The sequence below is a fragment of the Antedon mediterranea genome, chromosome 1 (assembly GCF_964355755.1).
Source record: "Antedon mediterranea chromosome 1, ecAntMedi1.1, whole genome shotgun sequence".
Classification (NCBI taxonomy): Eukaryota; Metazoa; Echinodermata; class Crinoidea; order Comatulida; family Antedonidae; genus Antedon; species Antedon mediterranea.
The window spans coordinates 1,923,369-1,941,096 of NC_092670.1; the positions used below are offsets into that span (position 1 = coordinate 1,923,369).

The 17,728-nt window shown below is 35.1% G+C and overlaps 2 protein-coding genes across 2 annotated transcripts; one reads left to right on the forward strand and one right to left on the reverse strand.

Annotated features, from left to right (window-relative positions):
• The first annotated feature begins 25 nt into the window (after window positions 1–25).
• LOC140052870 (uncharacterized) lies at window positions 26–9,095 on the forward strand. Its single transcript, XM_072098452.1, has 15 exons — window positions 26–247; window positions 492–609; window positions 780–853; window positions 1,016–1,157; window positions 1,642–1,698; window positions 1,793–1,881; window positions 2,050–2,098; window positions 2,300–2,435; window positions 2,659–2,873; window positions 3,510–3,664; window positions 4,091–4,374; window positions 6,108–6,198; window positions 6,595–6,787; window positions 6,939–7,143; window positions 7,566–9,095. The coding sequence occupies exons 2-15, from the start codon at window positions 529–531 to the stop codon at window positions 7,718–7,720; spliced, it is 1,926 nt and encodes a 641-aa protein (XP_071954553.1). The 5' UTR covers window positions 26–247; window positions 492–528; the 3' UTR covers window positions 7,721–9,095.
• A 14-nt stretch (window positions 9,096–9,109) lies between these two features.
• On the reverse strand, window positions 9,110–17,486 carry LOC140052886 (acyl-coenzyme A synthetase ACSM3, mitochondrial-like). Its single transcript, XM_072098454.1, has 16 exons — window positions 17,419–17,486; window positions 14,700–15,076; window positions 14,468–14,568; window positions 14,095–14,207; window positions 12,621–12,739; window positions 12,459–12,520; window positions 12,081–12,135; window positions 11,844–11,962; window positions 11,368–11,524; window positions 11,014–11,142; window positions 10,840–10,914; window positions 10,467–10,649; window positions 10,125–10,252; window positions 9,897–9,996; window positions 9,661–9,780; window positions 9,110–9,394 (listed from the first exon to the last, which is right to left on the reverse strand). Exons 2-16 carry the CDS (start codon window positions 15,045–15,047, stop codon window positions 9,311–9,313), a joined length of 1,893 nt encoding a protein of 630 aa, XP_071954555.1. The 5' UTR covers window positions 15,048–15,076; window positions 17,419–17,486; the 3' UTR covers window positions 9,110–9,310.
• Window positions 17,487–17,728: the final 242 nt, after the last annotated feature.

The window sequence follows — 17,728 nt, forward strand, 5'->3', positions numbered from 1 at the left end:
AGTGATAACGGAATTACGTCATATAGGAAGAGGCTAGGCTTGAAATCCAATCGACGACGGGCCGGAAGTACACACTCTAAAAGAGTGTGACGAGAGAGGGAGGCTCGTCATGTGATGGAACGTACCTCGTGCATACCGTATGCCTAGCTAAGTTTGTAATGTAAAACACACGTTATGTGAGAGAGGTAGGCCTAATTAATACAGTGGTTGCTGCTGCTATATAAAATACAGCCTAGAAGGCAAGGTGGTAAGATTGAATTTACATTAATTGCATTAATTTCATTTTGGAAAATATTTGCATTGACTGTTTCTGATTGGTTTATTCTGTTGCTATGTTTTTGATTGGTTAAAACTTTACAATTTCTTTATCAGTAACCAAGGACGGTAAATCATGCATGCTTGCTGTAACTATCTTAAATTTATTTTAGGATTAAATTAGGGTCTAGTATAATTTGTCACAGGTTGATTTTGAATTTTTTTTTTTTTTGCAGAGAAAAATAAACTATAACCTTCAGATGATCACAAACAATGGTTTCCCTAATTCAACCTATTATCATTATTCAATTGTTTTTGTTGATTAGTGTGGCGTCTAAGAATAACAACAGAAGGGTAAGTGCAATAGAATCATTGAGTTGCTTCATTAAGTCCATTATTTTTCACATTTCTAACTTTATTTTTAAAAACACACACAATTCATGACTGGGTTGGAAGAAACCCATTCAATTTTATTTAGCCAAAAGATAATAATGGGTAGATGGTGTATTTTTTTGTTGTTGCAGATTTTAGTTGATGTCACAAGTAATAAGTTGACCAGAGAGCATGATGGGAGCTTTGGCATGTGGTCATATCATGGGTAAAATATTTGTTAACATTTCAACTAACCCGATTTTAACTGGATTCTAACAAGTGAAATTTATATATAGCTATACCTACTTGATTTGAAACAGGTTAACTCACAACCTCTTACATTAATTTAGACTAAGGATAAAAACTATAACAATTTTTTTTTTAACAGGATTGCAAAAGAAAGTCATGCGAAACCTAAAGAATTTATTTTTAATGGTGACTTGGTAGACAAGGAAGGTAGACATAAACACATAGCTTCTACATTGTATCCCACACTGGGCTTGACCTCTGACCAGGATCCAGTATATCAGGTGATACTATTAAATAGAGCATACTAATAAATTACTATTTCTAGATGGCGACTTGGCTTAATATTTGTAAGTGAAAACAATTTGGCTCACTGTGTGTGTTATACCAGCATACTTATTCTTGAGATAAGCGGCTTTTTGAAGAGAAATTCTTGAGACTGTACATAGAAACTAACAAACAATGAGAGACTTGTAGCTATTTACCTCAATTTTAATAAATTTTAATTTCAATAAACACAAATAGTTGTATTTTCAAACACCTGGGAACGCCTGATTGCATTTATCCTCTGTACATATTTTATTGTTCTGTGTATTTTACTTCGTGTTTTAACATTTTACTGATTTTATTCTATTTTTATTTTATGTTGCCATGAGAAAAACCAATTTCAAATCTTTCGTTGACAAACTATTTGACAATAAAGTTATCTTGTATCTTGTATAAATCTGCAATCAATTAACAATTCATAAATTTGTTTTTTTCTGATAGGAATACTTGATACTTCAATCACAGCTTGTAGGAGTTGATGGCTTTCTTGTGGAATGGGCGAGTTTTAAATTGATTGGTATAGTCATATTATTTTAGTTAATAATCTATACTAATAATCATTATTTTATTTAATCAACTATTATTTTCACAGGGGTATAAAGGTCACAGCAGTGATGTTGCCCTTCAAAGCTACCGGTCACTCGCGAAAAAGCACAAGTCGTTCGTCCTTGGGGTCAATTGGTATGTTTCTTTTCTTCATTTCAACATAATGTTTATGCTACAGCATATTCATACTATTATTATCACAAAAACTTGTGCCCAATAGGTCACAAACAGATTAAGACTATCCTAGAATTGATATGAATTGCTAGAACTTTGTAAAACTAAAATATATTTGTTTTTGTTTAGGTGTGATCATTGGTTGTACGATTCATTGAAGAATAGAACAAGATCAGAAGTGAGTTTGACAGGTTACTGGTTGTAGGCAATAGTTATATAACCATATATTCAATCTTGCTGTTTTGTTTTTACATCCAGCATTTAATTTCAATACCCATTGCTATTAGTATAGGCCCACCCCAAACATAACTTCATATTCAAGTATGTAATGGTACATAATTAATATCACTGTACTTTGTTTTTGCTTCTTTACTTTTAGATTTTAGATGCATTCCATGACAACTTACAGTACTTGATGGATACCTTATTTTTAGGACCAGATGTATCTGTGTTCAACAATAAAAATCCAGTTATATTTCTCTTTGGCAGAGGCATTACATCTGATATTTTGAGAGGTAAGTGTGTTTGCAGATGTTTCCTTCAATTACATCACTGGGGTTTTTGTAGTATTTTAAAGTCTGATAGGATAGAAAATATTTTTCCCCTTATTTGTTGTTGAAATCTGATGCAATAGCAACTCTTGATAATAAGGATGATAAGAATACAACTATGATGGTGATGATAGTTTCATAAAAGTTGTTGACACATGCTTATTTTTCATGTCTTCATTTATTTAAGATTTGATATCAATGCCATTGGATTTAAAAGAAGGGGTTGATAAACCAATTTGGATTGGCAGTTATCTGAATTTTGCATCGGGCAACAAATGGGACGAATGGGCAGATCTGTTAAATGGAACATTCGGATGGGTACCTCCAAGAACTACACCAACCCCCTCTGATATGCCAGAGTGGGATTTTTATGCCTCATTAAAAGATGTGACAACATATCATGTGAGTTTACTTCATTCATTTTACATCACAGCCGTTCACATGGTATGTGACTTATGATTGATTGAAGTGCTACCAACAGCAAGAGTTAATACTGTAGGCTGAAAACACCTACACTTCCTGCCTCACTATGATTGATTGAAGTGCTACAAACAGCAAGAGTTAATACTGTAGGCTGAAAACACCTACACTTCCTGCCTCACTATGATTGATTGAAGTGCTACCAACAGCAAGAGTTAATACTGTAGGCTGAAAACACCTACATTTCCTGCCTCACTATGATTGATTGAAGTGCTACCAACAGCAAGAGTTAATACTGTATGCTGAAAACACCTACACTTCCTGCCTCACTATGATTGATTGAAGTGCTACCAACAGCAAGAGTTAATACTGTAGGCTGAAAACACCTACATTTCCTGCCTCACTATGATTGATTGAAGTGCTACCAACAGCAAGAGTTAATACTGTATGCTGAAAACACCTCCACTTCCTGCCTCACTATATGAGGTTTGGATCAAAAATTGCCATTATATCAGTGCAAGTAGTACAACATCCTCTATGAATTGTGTTCTCCATCTTGAAGCCGTGAAAAATGTAGAATGAAACAAATACCTTTTAACATTTGTTGTTTTGTTCCAGGAAACTCTAAACAATTTTGGTTCCGACTGTCTGAAGAAGGACGAATGTCAGCTATGGCTGGGGTCGGCATCCCCACAGTTTGATAATAGAGGATGTGCAGGTTGGGGAGGATCTCTGAAGAAAATGGCACAATGGATCAAGAATGACACCTCGGGGTTAGATTAATGATTAATTAAAGCTCTTTCTACACACTAATTTGAAAAAAAAAGTGGAATGTGCCCAAATATGGTAGTGATATGCCCAAATATGATACTGATATGACATCCTCATGTCCATATATGGGCACATCACATTTTTTGTCACATCATGTGTTCTCCATCTATGAACCTGTGTCATGGTGTGTTAAATGTCACAATGCAGACTTTGTTACTAGTCTTGTTTATTTACTTTAGTCTTGCATTTCTCATCCTTCAGATGACTCTCCTTGAATCTTAAGTATGTTCAGAAAAGGTGCAAAACATTAGTACACAGGTGTCCATTTTAAAAGAGTAATCATATCCCTGTATTGATGATCATGGCAGATGGCAGTACTCACACAACCAATACATGCTCTAATTTAGATTTATTTGTAATATTTTCAGAAATAACCTGGATATTTTTGATGTCCAATGGCGTTACTACACCAACCACGTAACAACAACAAACACCATCCTCATTCCAACACTTAATGACTTCTCCGAAGCATCTGTTGTCCTGGCGACAAACGAAACTACTCTCCAATCGCTGTTCAGCATTTTGTTTTTTGCTCGGGAGTGGAAACAGAATTGTTACTATGGCCATGATGAGCTGTTGTTATTTGGCTTTTTGGATTGGTTTACAATGTATAAAGAAGCAGAATTTTTGGGTCGCACTCCAAATCTAAATGGTAGGTGGAGTCAAACAAGGTACTTCAAGCCCATAGAAACTTACAGCACCTAACAAGGTGCTTAAAGACGCTTACAGCACCTAACAAGGCGCTTAAAGACGCTTACAGCACCTAACAAGGTGCTTAAAGACGCTTACAGCACCTAACAAGGCGCTTAAAGACGCTTACAGCACCTAACAAGGCGCTTAAAGACGCTTACAGCACCTAACAAGGCGCTTAAAGACGCTTACAGCACCTAACAAGGCGCTTAAAGACGCTTACAGCACCTAACAAGGCGCTTAAAGACACTTACAGCTACAGTACCTAACAAGGCGCTTAAAGACGCTTACAGCACCTAACAAGACGCTTACAGCACCTAACAAGACGCTTAAAGACGCTTACAGCACCTAACAAGGCGCTTAAAGACACTTACAGCACCTAACAAGGCGCTTAAAGACGCTTACAGCACCTAACAAGGCGCTTAAAGACGCTCACCATTCAGCACCTAACAAGGCGCTTAAAGACGCTCACCATTCAGCACCTAACATGGCGCTTAAAGACGCTCACCATTCAGCACCTAACATGGCGCTTAAAGACGCTCACCATTCAGCACCTAACAAGGCGCTTAAAGACGCTCACCATTCAGCACCTAACATGGCGCTTAAAGACGCTCACCATTCAGCACCTAACAAGGCGCTTAAAGACGCTCACCATTCAGCACCTAACAAGGCGCTTAAAGACGCTCACCATTCAGCACCTAACAAGGCGCTTAAAGACGCTCACCATTCAGCACCTAACAAGACGCTTAAAGACGCTCACCATTCAGCACCTAACATGGCGCTTAAAGACGCTCACCATTCAGCACCTAACATGGCGCTTAAAGACGCTCACCATTCAGCACCTAACAAGGCGCTTAAAGACGCTCACCATTCAGCACCTAACAAGACGCTTAAAGACGCTCACCATTCAGCACCTAACAAGGCGCTTAAAGACGCTCACCATTCAGCACCTAACATGGCGCTTAAAGACGCTCACCATTCAGCACCTAACAAGGCGCTTAAAGACGCTCACCATTCAGCACCTAACAAGGCGCTTAAAGACGCTCACCATTCAGCACCTAACATGGCGCTTAAAGACGCTCACCATTCAGCACCTAACAAGGCGCTTAAAGACGCTCACCATTCAGCACCTAACATGGCGCTTAAAGACGCTCACCATTCAGCACCTAACATGGCGCTTAAAGACGCTCACCATTCAGCACCTAACATGGCGCTTAAAGACGCTCACCATTCAGCACCTAACATGGCGCTTAAAGACGCTCACCATTCAGCACCTAACAAGGCGCTTAAAGACGCTCACCATTCAGCACCTAACATGGCGCTTAAAGACGCTCACCATTCAGCACCTAACAAGACGCTTAAAGACGCTCACCATTCAGCACCTAACATGGCGCTTAAAGACGCTCACCATTCAGCACCTAACAAGACGCTTAAAGACGCTCACCATTCAGCACCTAACAAGACGCTTAAAGACGCTCACCATTCAGCACCTAACATGGCGCTTAAAGACGCTCACCATTCAGCACCTAACATGGCGCTTAAAGACGCTCACCATTCAGCACCTAACAAGGCGCTTAAAGATGCTCACCATTCAGCACCTAACAAGACGCTTAAAGACGCTCACCATTCAGCACCTAACAAGGCACTTAAAGACGCTCACCATTCAGATTATTTACTGTATGTTTCATTTTTCAGCAACCAATGTAATGACATTACTTGAAGAGACTGGACAATGGATAAGTGAGCAGAACATGACTAATGCTAAACAAAGCCTGAATAAAGCAAGGTAGTATTACAGGATTTATGTATAAGTATCCATGTTCTGAAGGCACTCACAGATGTACTAGATAGTCTCCCTCAAGTGTCATGTTAAACACAGGCATTTTCTATTTGAAAAACAAAGAGTTTCGTTTCATTTGTTTCACAATAATAATAAAAAAGCACTTAAAAATCTGATTTGACTAGTTTCGTTAGACCATGCAGAAAGTACAAGTCCACATTTAGACCAAATTTTACTCTTCCTTCTGACATAGAGCAAAGGAAATACAATTTACATTATTCATGGTAAATAAATAAATATGCAGTAGAGAAAGGTAAATACACATTTTTCATATAATAAAGACAAAAGATAAAATAAAGTTATTAAAAGGAAATTATCAAGTCGCATTACATATTTTTCCAGAGAATCTCTGAAGGAGTTGACTTCACTTGTTTCAACCAATGTTCTGGATATACAGGTGCCTAGCAAGCAGATTTACGCTGTAGTACCACCTGTTCAAGATCCATATGCAAATTACATCATCAACAGTACAACTGGGTTATTCCTACAGATGGATCAGCCAACTGCTGATCTCTTAATCAAGAAGAACTTTAAGGTAAGTGTTTAATTGGAGGAAAAAATTAAAAATCGCATTAAAAGATTTTTCTCTACTTTAATTTTTGTGGTGAACTTAGGCCTGGCTTGAACATTTAACACTTAATAAATTGATCAAACTTTTCAGTTCAGTTAGTTATTTCTTATTTCAGGGGTTTATGAGTTTCCAATATCAGTTACTCGATTCAAAGTTTGCAAATCTAATAACGATGTCATCCACAAAACGAAAGGCTAAAAACAGCCTAGACGTTGGTTGTAGCAGACAGGTGATTACGGGAACTATTGGTGGCAGCAGACTGCATAGCAAATATGTTTCCAATTTTGCAGAAATATGTGATATCATGTGCAACATTCCAGGTATATAAAATGATAACTAATAAATGTAAAGAAGGATTGTGCTCTACACTGCTGTAAATGTTTTTTAAAAAATAGTGGACTTAAGTTTAGGTACCAGTGCACCAATTATTTATTTGGACGGTGTTAAGACAGTATTCAAAGTATATGTATGATGTAGTGATTTGGGAAAATAAGAGAAAACAGAGTATAATAACCAAAACATTAGGATTGGTGAAATCTTAATTTTACTTCCTTTTTTGACAAAAACTTACTTTACTAGTACTGTAAATACAATGTTCAAATTAAAAGTTAAATTGGTATTTCTGAGTGACCATGGCATTCTATGCCTATACATGTGTATATAATATGACATTCAATATCACCCACAGTGAAACATAACTAATTATTTTTTGGACATTTATATCAACTTTTTCTCTTTCTAGGTGTTTGGCAGTCTGCAAATGTCACCCTCTATGAGCAGAATCAATCGTGGGACCATAGTGCTAAAAATTCATCAGACATTTACTTCACGGCTAATGCAAATTTTCTTGTCAGAAAAATCTTGCTTCAATTTGAGACATGGGAAAGAAAATCTTAGATGAAATTCCAATATTTTTATATCAATAGATTTGATTATGTCACCGCAACATAAATGTAATGATGTTGAATCACACTGGTTGTAATTCAACATTTTTAGCATGTTAGAATTGATTGATTAGTTCCAATTAGATTTAAATATACAGTACTCCGAAACAATATTGTCTTTGTCAATAAAAAACTTTTTAAACCAGTTTTTAATTTACCCCATGTTACTTAAGGCCACTTTATATAATACTACTTGCCAATTTGATATTTTTCTTATTAACACTTTGACTGCCAAACACGAAGATCTTCGTTTTTGGAAACACAACGTTTGACTGCCAAACACAAAGATCTTCGTTTTTCGCGTTTTTTTACGAAATCCGGTAGATAGGTTAATTATTGGTATATACTATAAATATGGACACTATATTCGGTCTGGACCGTAAATATTTTACTTTTTGAAATTAACTAATGTGGTTACAAACGATTGTCAAAATGGTACCTGTCGAAATAACATACACCGCGCATCACAGTAGCGCGTACAGCGATGGTTTGGCGCACTGTGTATCGGGCGCGCGCTAGCTATGCCGCCGAAGCATCACAAAGGTTTATGTGGATTGGCATGTTTGTTTGTTATCTGAATAAAAAATAATGGATGAATTTTCAATATGAAGTCTTTAATTTTATTATTGTATGTATACCCTAATTGTTTTGGTGTTTCACTGTAAGTGGCCGAGTTTCACGCAACAAATTTGTTTAGAAATGGTATGATGAATATTATCATCAGTTTACTAGCTAGGCTAGTAGTACTGAGGCTATAGCCTAGCCTAGGCCTAGTCGTAAAACGGTTCCGGACCAACTTTAGGCCTAGTTAAATAGGCCTGGTGTCTTTACTATGTGGATTTTGGCGAAACATTGATGTAAGATATATGATTTATAAAATATAATACATTTTTCGATGGTGATAACTTGTTTTTATAGGCCTACCGGTGCCGTGTAAGTAACTTTTTCGTTGTTTGTTGATCTCAACGGGCGATATTTTCATATTGTGATGTCTTGCACAAAATCGCAAATATCTCGACTTTCTTGCGCGAAACTACGAAAAACTCACAAAGTGGGTTACTTTCATTTTAATTATTTTAGTCTAAATTACATGTAAATCAGATCACATACATAGTTTCAATCAGCTTTAATAAAAACATCGAATTGGGCTATAAACGCTGGCGGTGGCAGTTTCTAACTGGAAAAACCTCTGGCAGTCAAAGTGTTAAATACATTGTGTTTATTCTAATCGGAAATATCAATCTATCTAATAAGGTACAATTACTATTATTATTGTGTTTACTCAGATATGTAAAAAAATATTTTTTATAAAAATACTATATTTAGACAAGCAATGTTTAGAATAAAATGTGTATACTAAGTATTTTGGTATAGTTTTTATATTCTTAATTTTCAGTTTGTATTAACTTAAAGAAAACTAAACTATGGCCAACATTTACAAACTAAAGCATGCAAACCTGTGTTGTGTTTACACCCGAGTAATAAGGCAGCAAATGTTTTATTCACACTATCAGATAACAACTGTCAGATGAACTGTCCTCAATTATTTGGCCCATTCATTGTTTCTCAGGTCGATTCGTCGGATTTTACCGCTTACTGTTTTTGGAAGACTTTTAACAAATTCTATCTGAAAGAAAAATAATAATCTTCATCAAATTAATTAATATGGTTAAAGATATGGTAAGAAAATAATGCAGGAAATTTGGTTTGGAGAAACATGATGCGCAAGACGGGAGAGATGGTGTAGCACTACAGCCTGGAATGAGTGACAGTAACCACTTGGAAGAGGGAGAACTCACTCACTACACAGTCATCACTGCCATTGTGCAGTTCTAAGCAAAGTCTGGTACTATCAACAAGGACCTGCTGAAGGCCAGAGTACAAATATCTTACCTTGCGTGGGTATTTGTAAGGTGCTGTTATGTTCTGTACATGCTTTTTTAATTCCTCTTTTAAGTTTTCTTCATCTTTTACTTCATAGTTGCTAGCAAGAACCACATATGCTTTTACAACCTTTGATAACAATACATTCTTTAGTCAATCACAAGAATTAAAACAAAATATTCTGTATTTGTAAAGTAAAATAACTGTAGTGAGATAGGACTTGTTCAATATCTGGGTGATATTACCTCTCCTCTGATCTTATCTGGACTGCTAACTGCAGCTGACTCGGCAACCGCTGGATGTTCAATGAGGGCGCTCTCTACTTCAAATGGACCAATTCTATATCTAACGATAAAAATATTCAACATATTATAAACAAATGCTTCATAGTATAATTATAATGCAATTTTTAAGTCACTTTTTAATAAACAGCTATATTTTTTTACTACAGTAAAAGATTAGTTCCAAGTTACCCTGCAGATGTTATGACATCATCGCCTCTGGCAAGAAACCAGAAGAATCCCTCTTCATCTTTCATAGCTCTATCACCCGTCAGGTAGAAGTCACCTTTAAAAACTGCCGCTGTTCTCTCTGGGTCATTCTAGAAGATGTAAAATAAGAATAACATTTAAAAGAAGAGAATTCAGTAACCATTAGCTGTTGTTGCACCTTTGTTTAATCTTGGTTCCCACTAGCAGTGGAAGGACATAAACCAATATTCGAACAGTGGCTTGTCATTGGTCAACTCGCGTTGCCAGTACATCCTTGCGTTGCGTCGCTAGTGGGAGTCAAACTTTAAGACCATTAATACTTACAATGTATCCAGTAAACAAACCAACTGGTCGATTTGGTTTGACCCTTATTCCTATGTCACCTTCGTGACCTGGTCCAAGTTCATTGCCCTCACCATCAACTATACAAAGGTCGTAACCTGGTGCTGGTTTTCCCATCGATCCAGGTTTTAAAGGCAGGCATCGAAAAGAGCCACATAGTAGTACCTGGAAACAATTGTCAGGTTTTATTCATTTGAATATATGTTAAGAATCTCTTAAACTCTGTCTACACTATCAAACTTTATGTGACAAAAAATATGATGTGCCCATATATGAACATGATATGTCATATCACTACCATATTTAAGCATATAACTACCATATTTGGGCACATCACACTTTTAAAATAACGTACTGTTTCACTTTGTCCATAACCTTCTCTTATTACATGTCCAACACGTTTTCGCCACTCTTCAATAACTTCTGGATTCTGAATAAATTTCAAAATAAATATCTTTATTCTTAAGAATTCTGTTAATTTAGCCAAACATATTGGAGCTTGATGTGGAATTACACGTAGTGTACATACCAAGGGTTCACCAGCACTAAGTACATGGCGTAAGGAATCAAGATTATATGGCTGCAAGTCTTCTTGGATCAACATACGAAATATGGTAGGAGCCGCACAGAATGTACTCACTGGATACTTGTCTAAAATCTGCAAAAAAGAACAATTAGAGAAAAACATAACCACTTTAATGGTTTGGGCATATGAGAGAGTACTGTTAGTAAAATTCAAATTTCAAAACACAAACATTCCCCTAAAAAAAGCTTAAATTTTGTTACCACCTTCATAGATGATGAAGTGGCATTTAAATAAACTTTAGACTGGGTGGAAATATAAACTGTGCGAACACTGCTCACCAAGAAACTGAATACATACCTTCAAAGTCTTGCATGGATCAAATTTTGGGGTGTGATGTACAAATATGCAAGAACCTTGTATCCAAGGAGCATAAAAACTACTCCAAGCAGACTTTGCCCACCCCGTGTCAGAGGTGTTCCAATGGATGTCAATTGAGGTCAAATCTAACCAGTACCTAAACAAAGAGAAAAAAGCTTTCAACATCAAAATACTAGTAGGTAATAGGGTATTCAGTTTTCCAGTTATGTTAATTGGGGTCATGTTTTCCAGATGATGTCAATTGGGGTCAAGTTTTCCAGTTAGTGTCAATCGGGGTTAAGTTTTCCAGTTGATGTCAATTGGAGTCAAGTTTTCCAGTTGATGTCAATTGGGGTCAAGTTTTCCAGTTTATGTCAATTGGGGTCAAGTTTTCCAGTTGATGTCAATTGGGGTCAAGTTTAACAAAATTCCGATAGTTCAGTACAGTTTTGGCAAGTTTTCTATATTTCACACACCTTCCAGTGATGACATGTGCTAGACCATACGACTGTGTCTGCTCAACCATTTTGGGTAATCCAGTTGTTCCACTAGTAAAGAAAATACACGTCGGATCAGAGCTCTTGCAAGAAACACACTGTTAAAACAATAACATTTACTGTATATCATACGCAGTGGTCAAATAAGATAAATAAATAAAATAATAAAATAAATAATAAACACATATGACACATTTGAAAAAATATTACAAAAACCTTGTGGTCTTCAGATGCCTCCTCATTTAGACCTCTATAATCAAGCCAACCAATTCTACAAAAGAAATAAATTCAGGTGTTCTGATAAAACAGTATTTCAAACAATATGTTGTTTGAGCAATATATAATGTAATTCCTGTATTCATCACTGGATGTAGGGTAATGAGCTGTTAGGAGCTCATTTTACTAAACCTCAGCATTATGTGGTAAGGTGGCCAGTTCCTTTCCACGCCGCCTTATGCTCCCTAGAATTTTTAACCAGGTACTTATTTACAGCTGAGAATTGAACCCGGGTATCTCTATATGACAGTCAAATGTCCTAACCGGCTACCCTACAGAGATCAAAAGGGTAAAACAGCTTCCACAAAATAAAGGTACCTTGTTTGTCCAACTTGAGATACTAACAGTTTACTACGAAGCTCTGGACATTCATCAGCTACCTATAATAAACAATAATCAGAATATAGCTGAAGATTTATAAAAGTTTGCTAAATACGAATAAATGAGGACATCATGTTAAATAAAAGTTTATGATTGTACCTGGTCAACAAATGGTGCAACGCTTTCATCTGTAATGATACAAGTAGCCTTGGCATCTTGTAATCTTTGCTTGATATCTTTGGCACGTAGTAAGGTGGTTCCAGGACACAATACAGTACCTACAATATATAAGGGCAACATGTAGGCCTACACGATATTAGAAAGGGGAATGTGCTTGAGTATGGGGATATAAAGTAAGGAGAAATAGGCTTAAGTATGGGGATATAAATTCAAAATCAAACCTCTAATGACTGACCTTATTTTCTTATATTAATAATATTCTTGTTGACTTTTTGCATTGCAATCATTTCAGTAATAACAATTATTGGATTTTAATTTGTCACTTTGATGAATTACAGGTTATCGATCGGTACAAAAAATCATGTGACCTGAAGCATATACGGTTATAGTGCTGAATTGGGTCTGCTATATGTCAAATAGAATACTGTTTGCAGTATACATTGTATGCCGTGTAGTATATGTGAAATTACAGGACCCACTTATATTCTACAGTATTACGAATATTTACTACAATATTAATTTCAGATAAAATATTCAGTTATTATTAAAAGGCTGATGATCATCAATTAAATTCATATGGAACTGACCAGCTGGAAGAGATTGATGAATAATAATAAATTATAATGAATTAATTATTTTTCAGACAATTCAGGTCTAGTTCCACCTTCTTATGATTCACTCACGTAGGTTGTTTATTTCAAGTTGTCATTTTGGCAACCTAATATTGACGGTTTGACAACAAAAACAACATAGATGAGTGGGAGACCAAGAAACGGAAGAAGGCCGTGGGAGACCAAGAAACGGAAGAAGGCCGGACATGACCTGAAATAATTAAATAATTTATTATTATAACAATATATTATTCATAGACTTGACAATCTCTTACAGCTGGTCAGTTCCATATGAATTTAATTGTGATACGACTTTTATATTAAACAAATAAGGTAAACAAAGCAGTGGTTAACTTATAGTAGCAATGATATCATTAATCAATCAGAAAAATATGACACACAAACAATTAGACCTGTTGTTCCAATGTTCAAATATTGAGGAAGGATTTCAATATTTGATGATTTGTTGATCATATTTGACCAAAGTTTAGTTATGTCTCCGGCCTATTCTATAGTGCCCACCAGATAGACTTGTTTATCAGTGATTCTATGAATGGATGACTAATTGTGGAACAGGAACACTAGTACAGTTAGAGGAAAAATGGTCATGTTTACAAAAGTTGTCAAAACAATATAGATTATCTGATAAAAATCCTAGAAATTAGGAAACCTTTTGCCATTTTCCCCAGACTGAGTAGGCCTACCGATTTGATTTCATTTGGAAAATTACCTCACAATGATTAGATTATAAATTATTTTTAATATGGATACTTTGCATGTTTTTTTCCCACCTCATGTGGTGCATGATGCATAAATAAACTATTTAAAAAATAATAGTCTACCTGTACGTAAACATGCAACATTGACAAGCCACCACTCTGGAACTCTGGGAAGAATCAACATCACCACCTCTCCCTTGTTAACTCGACAAACTTGCTCCAAGATATTTGCAAATCTAAAAACATAAAATGTGATCATTGTGCAACACACCAGCAATAATAGTTTTGCCTTTAGAAAATAAAGTATAGAACAAAATGTGCAAAACCTGCATTTAAAGAAAAATAGGTGCTTATTAGAAAAAAAAGAATTCTATAAGACCACGAAATAAAATTTAAAAACAGGTGATTACATTTTCATAACATCAATAAATGTTACTTTTAATACAATTTTTTTCATATTATGTAATATTTATTGTTAAATTCTCATATTTGTTACCTTTTTGCTTTTGATTGGATATCTTGAAATGTCCATTTTAACTCTTTTCCTTCATCATTGATCCACCAAAGTGCTGGGTTTCTAGTTTTTCTTTCTCCATTCTAAAAATTAACATTTTAAAACAAAATTTATGAAAAAAATATGCACAAATATCAGTCAACTTCTTTATTTTATCGTTCAATCATAGTTCATTATTTATTTGGTATTTATATTTTATACAGTTAGGTATTACCTTTTCTTTTTGTGCCCATTCATCAAGGACTTCAACAAAATTAAAATATTCTGGAATCTCTAACTCAAAATGTTTACGACCAAGTTCATAATCATTAAAACCTGTTGCCGACACTGCTGTAAGAAATGACCTGATTGGTTGATGGCTTTTTAATGATTTTCTTAACGCAGAATGCTGCCCAATCGAAAATCTTGTTGCTAAGATTTTGCTGCATTCTTTTAAAGAACGTTTAAAAATGAATTCCAAATTGTTTATATAAAATTGTCCATAATGCCGTTGAACTTTCCCATGATGCAGTTGAACTTTCCCATGATGCAGTTGTAGGAGCCTTTTTCCAACTTTCAACATTTTTCATACATACCGGTTTTACTATTGATCTACCAATATAAATAGAATATAACATCATTTTATAGTAGTTTATTTCAAGTCAATCACAGCAATGATAAACAATGATTTAGGTTATGCCAATCATAGATTTTGGCATACAATGTATTATCTACAAATATTAATACAGTATGATGTTAATGTTTTTATGTTCAAGTTTAACGTAAACATTTATTTTCTTTCATAAACAATTACAATAATATAAATTAATAAGGTACTTAAACAGATAGTATTGAATTTGAAATATATATAAAAAAAAACATATCATTTTACTCTTTTATTTTATTAAAATGTTGTCAAATTTATATAGTGCTTTTGCAATTATCAGATTGTTCCTAAAGCGCCTAAAATGAAACTAAAGATCAGATGAGAGAAAAAAAGATTGAAATGTGTAAAATATAATTTTAAAAAACAAAAAATAACAACACAAAATCAGAGCTAAGAGCAGCCTGTTAGTGTTAGTGCTAGGCAGGGGATTACTGTAGAAACAATGACTGCGAGGATACGTGTAAGATGTTAGGTGTGGTACAGAATAAATACTCTAAAATCGCAGTAAAGATTATTGCAGCTCCTCGCAGCTACAGTATTAACACTTCATGATCATGTGTTCAACGATTACCTATTCTCAGCATTGTTTCAACCAACCAGCACAAAGATATTATTTACATTTTTCAATTGTTTGCTCAGCATGAATATATTATATATTGTATTATAAATGATAATTTCAACCTGTAACTTATAACAAAATATCTTGAATCATTCATTTGAAATATTTAATTATTTGTAACAAAAACTACAAAATAATTGAAATATATCTAAAAATTATAAATTTTGTAATTTTCCAATCTTAAGACAGTACATGATGCGTTTGGTAAATAGTTGGTTACATGGCTAAAACAAAATTGGACTAACATTGAATAAGGATTATGTGAGCACCCCTAAATACAAATGGACTAATCTTGTGAATAATGAATATTGATTTTTTTTTTTTTAGTAAAGCTGTCTGTGTAAAACCAATACAGTACTTGTCACTACAGTACTACTTGTCACTTACTGAAAAATAATTAATAAAGACACTGAAATAATCAACAAAATAAACATTCAAAATGTCGAGTGGCGGAGGATTTAGTTCGTTAAGGTAAGATGTTTTTACATATGCTTCCAAATAAAGTACGGTACTAACTACTATGATCATTTGAACCAGAAGTAAGCAATTTAATATAATGCAACTACTGTGCAAGTGCTTAGTAACAGGTTATAGCAACAGCACTGTGAGCGAGTTCCCCAGTTTTACGGGGCAGTATCATGTGACTGGTATATCTGTTTATTTATCGCACACAATTTTTTAGTTGCGTTCAAATTCTAATCTTATAGCATACTTATTTAAACAAATAGATTTAGTGGTGAAAAAATAGGAATAAAAAGGCCTGTTTCCAGCAAGAGCAGCACTTTAATTTGACTTTTTTCCATTATTTCTGAAAAAAAATTATAAACGAATGTTCACGTTATACTACAGTATTATAGGGTTGCTTACTTACTGTGGAATACTGTAGTATAGCGTGAACATTCGTTATTATAGGGTTGCTTACTTACTGTGGAACTTGGTTGGTAGAAGATCGCAAAGCTGTACGTTCTGCAGTGTCCGGAAATGCATTATCTATGTTATGCGCCATTTGAACAATTTGCAATTTCAAATCGTTTTATTTCACAATTATAACAATTAGACTTTTAAAATTTATTGAATAATTAATTATAATTTCTTGCATTATTTAACAATGTAAGCCTAATAAGTATGGTTATCAAGCTTTGGTTTTTATTTCAAACATCTATTTAGTGTTGTACCCAAATCCGGCCCCCCAAACCGCAACCCACTTTCTTATTCCTCTTTCTTGTTCATATGTTGTTCCCGCCGCATGACTGAAGACAGTTCTACTCATTTCTACCTTTAGGTAGGTGTATCACAATTCTCTGCCACCTGGATCATCCACCCTGTCACCTGGATCATCCACCCTGCCACCTGGATCATCCACCCTGTCACCTGGATCATCCACCCTGTCACCTGCCTGGATCATCCACCCTGTCACCTGCCTGGATCATTCACCCTGACACACCTGCCTGGATCATCCAGGCCAGTAGTGGTGGTGGATGGATGATAGGCCCCTCCTGCACTATCTACAGTATTAGGCTATCAAGTAGGCTAGGGAGTTGGTGCTTCTCTGCAGGATGGTTACTTGGTATTAACCGGCTGAATGACGGCTATTTTAACTACGGAGTATCAAGCAAAATCAATATTGTCACTATAAAAACAATACATTTATCTTATTTAATTACTTACCACCAAAAAGTTTAAACTTGTTTGATGAAAACTCCCCCGTTACCGACCGTCGTAGCTCAGTCTTACCTCTCCATGTGAGAGACCCTGGAGAATAGGGAATCAACCATTTCCATAAAAACACATTATAAGTAAGTGTAGAGAAAATGTTATTTGTAAATACAAATCAACCCTTATCTGTATGGCAACTTCGTAAAGTACAAACTAATTAACATTAATATAACAATAACCAAGATACAACTAGATTAAAATTTATGTAAATAAGAAAATATTATCAAGCATGAAAGACGAAACCCTTATTACAAAATGGAAC